This window comes from Bidens hawaiensis, unplaced genomic scaffold (genome assembly GCF_021521415.1).
Source record: "Bidens hawaiensis isolate Kalapana, Puna unplaced genomic scaffold, B.hawaiensis_p1.1 tig00001692_1, whole genome shotgun sequence".
In the NCBI taxonomy this organism is placed as follows: Eukaryota; Viridiplantae; Streptophyta; class Magnoliopsida; order Asterales; family Asteraceae; genus Bidens; species Bidens hawaiensis.
This window is the reverse complement of record NW_027491096.1, coordinates 2,104,592-2,114,745: the sequence shown is the minus strand read 5'-3', so window position 1 is coordinate 2,114,745 and position 10,154 is coordinate 2,104,592. Positions and strand designations below refer to the sequence as shown.

Here is a 10,154-nt window from a genome sequence, read left to right as displayed (position 1 = left end):
TAAATTTTACACAAACAATCATAAACAAAAATATTTGTGGCCCTTATTTGTGTTTGTTACATGTGACCCCTATATATTTGTGTTTGTTACATGTGACCCCTATATTTACTATTTTCTTATTCTTGTTTTATACTTTATTTTGTTTTAAAAGGGTGGTTGCAGTAATTAATTAAACGGGACAACATGACGCAAAAGGAGATATCAAATAGTGCTCAACAACTCATCCAAAGATACATCCTACGTGAAAAACCTTATATCCCGCTACACAAAAGACCGTTAAAAAATATATATATTTAAAAATCACTATTAATATGTATACGAATTACGAAGACAGAGAAAAGTATTGCAAAACCAAAATGATTTGCTACATAGAAATAACTTGTCGCATCAGGAGCACCTGAAAATATAGAAAGAGTAAAGTGTGAATCTTCCCTAAGGGTTGATTAATAATACAACTTTCATTCAAAAAGAGTTTTTTTTTAAACTGGACTATCTAGGTTTTTCAGTTATTGCCAATATCGTCCAAAACACTAACTCCATACAAACTTTCCTTTAAAGTTTTTTAAAAAGACCAAAATATTCTTATTTTTTAATAAATCATTGTTTTGAAAATATTCAAGCCTTTAAAAAACCAATAAAGCTAAAAACAAATAAATTAGTAAAAAACAAACAAATCCCTCCCCAGTTTCCACTCTCTCTTGCCACCATCCCAGCCATTCTCCCCGACCGTTCTCAGGCCACCATCGAAGATCACCACCACCACCATGACCATTCTCCGGCAACCATTAAAAACCATCACCGAAGAGTACCACACATTCATGAAAGATATCGGACACCACCATCACTATAACTTACCGACGCTACCAGATCTGAGTTCTCCGTCTAATCCAATCATCGCCCTTGCTATGCATCAGGCCCATCACCATCTCCATATCTGGGCGTTCCGTGTTTCTCTTCGATTTTATGGTTAGTGCACCACCACCATCATCCCCGCCACACATGTAACATTCGTTACTTTTGAAACCCGAAAACTCAACCCATTTCGAATTTTCGGTTTTATTTATAGATAAATAAATAAATATTGGCAACAACTGACAAACCTCGATGGTCCAGTTGCACAAAAACAAAATTTTGGACGAAAGTCGCATAACTAAACAAACCTCAGGTACGATTTTTACACTTTACTCATATTGAAATCGAGTTTCTTGTTCTTTTTTGAATTCTTGATAAATCTTCTTTTTTTTTTTCTATAATCCGAACTGGGTTTCTTACTCTTTCTTCTAATTGATTACTTTCAACTTTCTATCTTGAAGATGTAACTTTTGACCACCTTCTCTCTTCAAGGCTCTTAACGATTATTTTTGTTGTAATATGTGGGTTTACAAACAAAAAAGTTGTTTTAGGTGGGTGACTGTATTTAAAGTGATTTTAGGTAAATTTTTATCTTAGATAGCGGATTAGGGTGATAAGTCAGTAGTATTTCCAAGTGGTGGTCCTTATCATCCAATTTGTGAACGAGCTTCCCAAGTGGTCGTCCATTAGGGATGGCAATGAAACCCGAACCCGATGGGAAAATCCGAAACCCGACATAAATGGGACGGGTAATACCCGACCCATTAGGGTTTGGGACGGGTTTGGGATTAGTTTTGAAATTTTTCGTGGGTTTGGGGCGGGTTTGGGATTTGTAATATACCCGATTACCCGATAACATTAACCCAATTAACCGGTTATATACCCGATGTACCCGACATAACTTTTTCTATATTTATATATAGTATACTTTAAATATTTTAAATATATTATTTGTTGAAACTTGTTATAGCAATTATTTGAAACATTTTAATTTATGGTAATCGTTATTTGTAATCGATTAGTTATATTTTTTCAAAATTCGATGGAAACCCAATGGGGTTTGGGCAATGGGTATATTGACAAAACCCGATTGAAACCCGATAGGAAAACCCGAAACCCGACGGATAATTACCTGATTAAAACCCGACGGGTTTGAGACAAGTTTTCATAATCGGGTATGGGTTTAGGAATGGCTAAACCCGACCCGTTGTCATCCCTATCGTCCATGTCATCAGGTCTGAGGTGACAAGTGATGTGGTCTAAATTATACATATTATTATATAAATATTCCCTACTTTTAAGTGCTTTTGAGTTAAGTTTTTATTTAATATTATTAATATTTGGTTCACATGTGAATTTAATGGTTTATAGAGAATATGAGCTAAAATTGAGCACTTTTACTAAACTTGAAACCGACGAATGAATGGTCGAGCATATGCTATTTATTACTAATTATTATTATAATGTATTAACTATTATATGTATATATATAGTATTTAAATAAAAAAATTAATAAAAAGAAAAAAAAAAGAGAATTACATAATTGAAAAAAAAATAAAATAAAAATTCTCCTTTATTTAGAGTTACAAAGAAAAAGAAAAAAAGTTGGTATTTTGTCTTGTAAGTTAGCGAACAGATTGTTAATAATAATAATAATAATAATAATAATAATAATAATGTGATGAGTTGATTTTCGGTGGAATATAAATATTTTATTTAAACCCTATATAGAAAACTAAGGAATAGAATCACACAGATATTTATCTATTTATATAATTCTCTTTTTGTTTTTCGTAGGGGTGAACAGGGCCTAGCAGCCGCCACGATTTGGAGGACACTTTCTTTGGTTTTCATTGAAGGTGTTTGTGAAGCAGAAGCAAGAGAGACGAATAGAACAAGAGCCTCAAGCCAAGTAACAAACGAAAGCGCAGAAAGATTCTTTATTATTCGAGTGAAGGCACTTGGTCAATACCTATTCATCTAAACACCATTCTTTTGGTTTAACTTTATTACTTTTATTATAAACTTGGGTGTTGAACTTATTTATTTTATTTTCTTGAAAATGATTGTTGGCTAAACTTTTATTAGTTGTCTAGGTTTTGAATGAATATTTGTTGACTTTTGGTTTGCTGTTGGTATTGGGTGATTGGTGTTGGACTAATATTATTGTAACTAACTTATTTATGTTTGAAAAGATGAATATGCATGCTTATTATTAATTTACTTTTATTCAATCATTCTATATGTGTCTTTGTGAAAGTCTTTCATGTGTAGGCGCGTATTAGGTTACCTCCTGTGTGTTTGTAACTAGTTTATGGTTTATAGTCGAAATAATCCATAGGGACTATTGTTTGAGGGTTTAGAGATTTTAAGTGTTCTTCCTATCTTGAGATTGAGAGGTAATAGATAGTTGGGGTTGTCTTATTAGGCGGTTTGGGTATAGATTACACGAGAGTGGATTTTCCCCTTATTGTCTTTTGATTTTTGCTATCCTAAGTCTTTTTGAGCATCTTTAGGTTACTCCTTACGTCCCTTACACTCCCGGATGTATTGTGATTAGTGAGACTGAGAGGTGATCTAGTCATTAGAGTACTTTAATATTGTTGGAGAGACTGAGAGGTAATACAACCAACCGGTTTGCGTCATACGTCCTTTAGGTAATCCTTTTTGGTTACACCCAGAGAATGATCAGGGATCCACTAGGATGTATAGGGTGTCGTATCTTTAGATCCCGGTTCCATCACAGTTTTCATAGCCGATAAGCATCCAAGATTAACAAATAGGATTTCAAGCCTAGGTAACGCCTTTCTCGTTATTGTTTTCGTCTAAGTCTTAGAGTTTTAAGTTTAATCTATTAGTTTAATTAATTAATCCAAATAAGAATTAGTTATAAAATAAAATAAATAAAAATATAAATATAAATTAGTGTCAGTGTCAGTTTTAGTTTAAGTATTATTTAGTTCATAGTTTATAAATAAAAAAAAAACACAAAAACCAATTAAATATATTTATTAATTTTTTAGTTAGGGTCTAGTTTAGGTGTCGCTAGTGTTCTTTAGGTTCGATATCCCGGACTTCATTAGGCTTTACTACAGTTGATAGGTACACTTGCCTGTCTAATGGTCTAGCATTAAGAGAGTCTAGGTTTATAAATTTAAAACTAGAGTGTACAGGTTATGTTAAGTTTTTATAGACTGCTTTCAGCACATCAAGTTTTTGAAATATTTCAGTGATTATGTGCCCTCCAATTCGAATGAAAGCCTCGTTTTCGCTCCTTCCATGCACGGGTACCTGGATATATGTAAATGTGTAAGTACATGCTAATTTAGACATATAATCGTTATAATTTAGCATGATTTCTTATTAAACCAAGTGCAAAAGACTTATATATTTTGTAACACATCAAATATCCCCACACATAAACCTTTTTTGTCCTCGAAAAATATACATTGCAATGGAATCAGAATTCAAGATCGATCCTTAAAACATATAGGTTAATTTTAAGCATTGATGAACGCAAAAACCGCGATTTCCGATATTGTTGTCCACTTAAACCCAGCCACCAGCCTATCAAGCCCGCAGGACATGTGAAAACCTCTATCTCAAGTAAAGGGTTATGAATAGACTGAGGTATTTATAAAATTGATATATGCTAGTATAAAATAACCTACTAGATATAGATAAAAACAACAACAACAACAATAATAATAATAATTATTATTATTATTATTATTATTATTATTATTATGGGATAACAAATCACAAATTAATGATAATATTCGTAATAGTTATAATAACAAAATTAGTAAGTTAATTATAATAACAATAAATATTCTAAATAATCATAATAATAAACCTTAATAATAATCCCTGTCAGTTTATTTAAATATGTATTATATATGTTATGATCACTTAATAATTTATAATTCATTTTTATAAAAAATACAAGGAAAAAAAACTACAATACAACATTATACAAGATAAAAATAATAATAAATATTAGCGGGTGATCACATGTAATATTGTTAGTGCATGATTTGTTGTCCGCAGCTTTTCAAATAGGCTAGGGGTTGTTTAGTCTTTATATTTAATGTAAAATGGCACATTCGCTAAGTATGCTTAGCGAATGAGGTCCTTTCGTTAAAGACTATGCTTATTCATTAAAGTAAACCCATTCGCTAAGGGTGTTTGGCGAATGGGAGGTCATTTACTATGGGAAGACCTCATTTGTTAGTGACGTTAACGAATAAGAGGCCTCATTCGTTCCTACAATGTAAAGAACGAAAGCTTCATATATATAGGCATTCCATAGTGAATATGCATAGAGATCTGTGCCATATTTATCCCCTATGTAACGTTACCATGCCGGATTCTCTCTAGACCTTAATGTATTCACCATTAACTTATCTTAATGTTTATTGATCTCCGCTTAACGTATTTACATGAATTGATGTATCGATTTGACATACATCTCTAGCTAGTAAAGCGTGTTTACAAGCATTAAAAAACCATTTGAATTATTTTGAAAATATTGACATAGATCTCTAAAACATGATATATTACAATGTCATGTTCACCTCTAAGAAAAAAGTTTCAAAATTAATTCAAGTGGTCTTTAACATTATATTTTGTTATATTATATTTGTATTGTTATATTGTGTTGTAGTGTATTGTATTGTTTGTATTGTAGTGTAGTTTATTGTCAATTTTATTAAAGTAAATCATAACTTATTAAACGATTTTAACACACGCACACACACACACATATATATATACTAGGATTATTTGTAACATTTTGAATTTTTTCAAACCGTATTCGTTTATGAACGAAACATTTTTAGATCTTTAATATTAATCAAAATCAAATATTTATAAGTAATTAAGTTTCTAGTATTCATTTTTTTACCTTTTAAGTTCTTAAAGTTAATTATACTTTTTTTAAACTTTAAAATAGTCGGAAATTGGACATTATAAGAAAGTAGAAGGACCAAAGTTGCCAAAATCCAAACTCCAACAATTTTGGCCAGAGCACCACGTGGTGGGATGGCCCTCCCCCACCACGAGGCCCTATGGGCAAGCTGTTCAGATCGTTTTGTTTCAAATCGTTTCCTAGTTTGTTTTGGCCCGAAACCGCTTATTTTTGGACGAAATCAAGTGTTTTAAGCCCCAAGAAGTCCCTCAAAGCCTAGATACATGTCCATATACATTAGCCCTTGTCCAAGAATGAAATCCTCTGGTTATTCTATTGATTTGATCATTAAAGGCCAATTCGGTTCTTAAACGAGTAAGTTACCATATTTAGTTTGAGTTAGTGAATCTAAACATACCATTATTAATCTGCCACCAATCATCCCTAAACCCTAATACACAAATCCCAGCCGTCACCTACCTCTTCTATACTCCATCTTCTTCGGTTTTAGCGTTATTGTTGAAGATACAAGTTAAGACGGTTGACTTTGCTTGCTTTAGGACCTTTGACTCATCGTTTCTCTTGATTCTTTCACTTTCCGGGTAAGTTGTAAACATAGGAATCGTTCATACATATTCCCTAGTCAATAAACTTCAATCAATTTCAGTGGTTGAAGGGTGTTGACTGGTCAATTCGCTTAAAACCCGTTAAAGGGCAAAACAGTCAACAAGTTTGACTTTACGTTTTCTCACACTCCAGAATACTTTTATTCTCGTAATGAAATTTTAAGGCTACTGACCAAAACCCGACTTCCGCCTCGCTGTTTGGATTCTGATCAGTACCAGCTCGCTTAAATCTTAAATATAACGTAACCGGAGTTCTAGACGTCCGTTTGGATTAATTCCAGTGGAATTAAGTTCATTTTTACTTATATTATCATATCTCAAAGTTTCAGGTTCTGATCATTAATCCCGTTCGACGCATAGTGGACGACTCGCTTAATCTTTAGTTCGTTTATCTTAATTATTAATCACTTGCCTTTAATCTAAGGTGAGTTTTGTCATTCACCTATTTTACTCAGTTTTCTAAAACTTTTTGGGGACATATGCGTCTATCATACTATATATATATGTATGTATGTATGTATGTATGTATGTATGTATGTATGTATGTATGCATATCAAAAATAGCAAACGTGTAATTGCGTGTGATTAATCAAATATACCTGTTATGTGCTTACTTGTTTATATGCATTCGTTTGACATATCCCCTTGTGGAGGGTTCTCATTGACCACCGCTCGATTCGCTTGGCAACGGTCTTATTATTATTTACCGGCGCCCGATTCGCTTGGCAATGGCTTAATCGACAACTTATTTGCTCATGGTTTGATTTCATTACCGCATTTATTACGTTTGCTTATTTCTTTTATTTATTATATTAACATTATTTTATTGCAAAACTGGTAGTAAACTCACTCAACATGTGTTGTTGACAAACTCTGTTTTCTACACATATGCAGGTTGCTTGAGTTGAAGTTTGGACACATAGAAAGACCTTAGAGTTATTTGAAGACAAACATGAATTTAACTTGTTATATATATATATATATATATATATATATATATATATATATATTTATTTATTTGAATTGTTTGTTGTATTTGAATATTGTGTGCACATTTGAAATAAAATAATTAAATAGATATTGTCACGTTTATATTATGATAGTATATTCGAGCTGTGAGCAATCGGATTACGTCCCGGCATTTCCGCCTTAGGTTGGGGTGTGACATTATTATTGAGGTTCATCATTATTATTATATAGAATATTTATTTTTATTATAATTAACTTACTACTTTTCTTATTTTAATTATTACGAATATTATCATTGATTTGTGATTTTTAATCTTAATATTATTGTTGTTATTATGATTATTATTGCTATTATTAGTGTTTAGTAGGGTTTTCTTATTCTAACATACGTATTTTACAAATTCTCCACCCTATTCATACGTCTCTATTTGAAATAGAGGCTTCCACATGTCCCGCCACACTTTCAATGGCTTGGACAACCAGTTTGAAAGGTCGTTCACAAGTTGAGTGATATGGATTGTTACTTGGAAAGGTTGCTGATATATCACTTTAATCCGCTATATGAGATAACAACTTACCAAAAATCATTAAAAATAATGTCAGCTATCTAAAACCATTATTTTGTTTGCGAACCTCCTACAACAGCAAAAAAAAAAAATCGCACTTGACTGCCTTTTACCTTCTTTCTAGAATCGAGTTCTTCATGTTTACCTTCTACCTTATTTCAATAAACAAATTCTTGATCTGTGGCAAATCTAGATCAAAATTCCAGGGGTAACCTAAATTCTTTTATCGTAGATTCATGTAAATAATAAAATAAAAGGGCGATAAAAAATAAAGTTAAACAACTACCTAATAGATGATTTATCCTCTTCGGCATTGGAAAGCCGGAAATCGAAACATTACATCGTTTTTCATTATTTTATCAAGTGCTTCTCTTCCGATCCATAAACTAGAGCATTGTTTAAATAATCCTCATCCATTCGATTGCACAAATCCGTCTTGATAAGCTTTAATTTAGAAAAATATCTTCCAACGGTTACGGTTACAACCGGTAAAATCAACGCTAGCTTCAATATCCGGTAAGCCAATGGAAAAGAAAGATCTTCTTCCGTTTCCACCATTAGATGAGCAAGGTCACGTATTCCATCAAATTTTGCAAATATTTCATCTTCCTTTACAGAGTGGTAGAAGTCCTTAAGATCTTCTAAAAGACACCCCTTTATTGTGTACTAAAATCGTTTAGATACATCTAAGAAAATGTCACTAACTTAAGTGTGTAAAACTTAGAAAACCGATCACAAGAATTTAAACCTGACATATTTTCTAGCAAAGTACTTGTTACCTTATTGAATCGATTTCCAAATCCTTGAATTTGCATATCCAAAACCATACTAAAAATCTCAACTTCAAAATGATGTTGATTAGTAATGAACATAAGAGGCAATTGGTGAAGTTGATAATGATAAGAGGCAATTGGTGAAGTTGATAATGATAGTGGTGGTATGGAGCATTTACAGAGCTTGGAAAAACTTATATTCTAGAATAAGCCAATAAAGACGAAACCATCATGGCGTGATGCAATATCTTAGACTTATCGTATTTGTATTCGTTTATGGAATTCAGATCTTTATTATTAATAAAATCATGTATTTTAATTTCATAACCTTTGTGTTGTTTAAACTTGCCATTTCTTGCTTAAAAACTCTTAAAATATAAAAAAAAAAATAACATTTTTAAAGCACAAGGACTAAATTTGCCAAAAAAAAGTTCCCCACCTCTTGACCACGCCATGCCGCACGGCCAAGGGAGGTGTGGTGGCCACGGAGCGCGGCCAAAAGTCTGCACAGCTCATTTTTGTTAATTTAACTCCTACTTCGTATTTTAGTGCAAAATCAGTTATTTTTGGACCAAATAGCATGATTTAAGCCCAGAGAAAACTAACCTAGACTTGGTACATGTCCACGTTCATTAACCCCTTCAACAAGAAAGACTCTTGATGAGTTTTTAGTTGATTTAGTCATTAAAACGATATTCGGTTACTTAAACGAGCTTTTTAACTAAAATTAACTTGTGCTTACCTATTCTATATAACAAGACATAAATCATCTGCCAAATTCTTCCCTAAAACCTAATAATACCTCTCTCAGCCGTCATCCTCATTAAACACCCGATTTCACCTTCGTTTTTGCTATATTACTCAAAGTTACAAGTGTTTGGTTTGACTTTCAAGCATTCTCAACATTTGACTCCGCTTTCTCATTGATTTAAGTATTTTCCGGGTAAGTTGTTTGATGTAAGTTGTTCATTATTACCCATTAGTCAATATCCCTTAATCAGTTTCTGAGATTGAGGGGAATTGACAGTTCAGTTTGATTCCGACCCATTTAAGGGCAAATTGGTTAACAACTTTGACCAATCGTTTTCTATCACTTCTGGTCGGAAACGACTTTCGGTCCATAATACTTTTAATATTTGTTTTGAGATTTTAAGGCTACTGACCAAAACCCTACTTCCGACTCGCTGTTCGGATTCTGGTCAGTACCAGCTCGCTTAAACGTTAATTATCTCATAACCGGAGTTCTAGACATCTGTTTAGATCGATTCCAGCGGCTATGTTCTCGGTTTTAATCATAGTTTATTATCTCTAAGTTTTAGGTATATTTGGTTTATCTCAGTCAACACGTTAAAGGACGGTTCGTTCTTTTATTCGTGTTTTTATTCTTATTTCTCGCACACTCGCCTAAGCAATAAGCTGAGATATCATTCCCCTTTTATGTTAATGTTTTCAAACGTTT

The 10,154-nt window shown here is 32.5% G+C and overlaps 1 protein-coding gene across 1 annotated transcript; it reads right to left on the bottom strand.

Moving 5' to 3' along the window:
• Positions 1-8,273: 8,273 nt before the first annotated feature.
• Positions 8,274-8,749, bottom strand: LOC143594680 (uncharacterized). The gene is made up of 2 exons (XM_077073934.1): positions 8,702-8,749; positions 8,274-8,588 (listed from the first exon to the last, which is right to left on the bottom strand). Exons 1-2 carry the CDS (start codon positions 8,747-8,749, stop codon positions 8,274-8,276), a joined length of 363 nt encoding a protein of 120 aa, XP_076930049.1.
• Positions 8,750-10,154: the final 1,405 nt, after the last annotated feature.

Coding starts and splice junctions, on each gene's coding strand:
- LOC143594680 (XM_077073934.1), bottom strand. CDS start 8,749: ATGGTTTTGGATATGCAAATTCAAGGATTTGGAAATCGATTCAATAAG. Junction 8,589..8,701: donor TTGGAAATCGATTCAATAAG/GTAACAAGTACT, acceptor AAACGATTTTAG/TACACAATAAAGGGGTGTCT.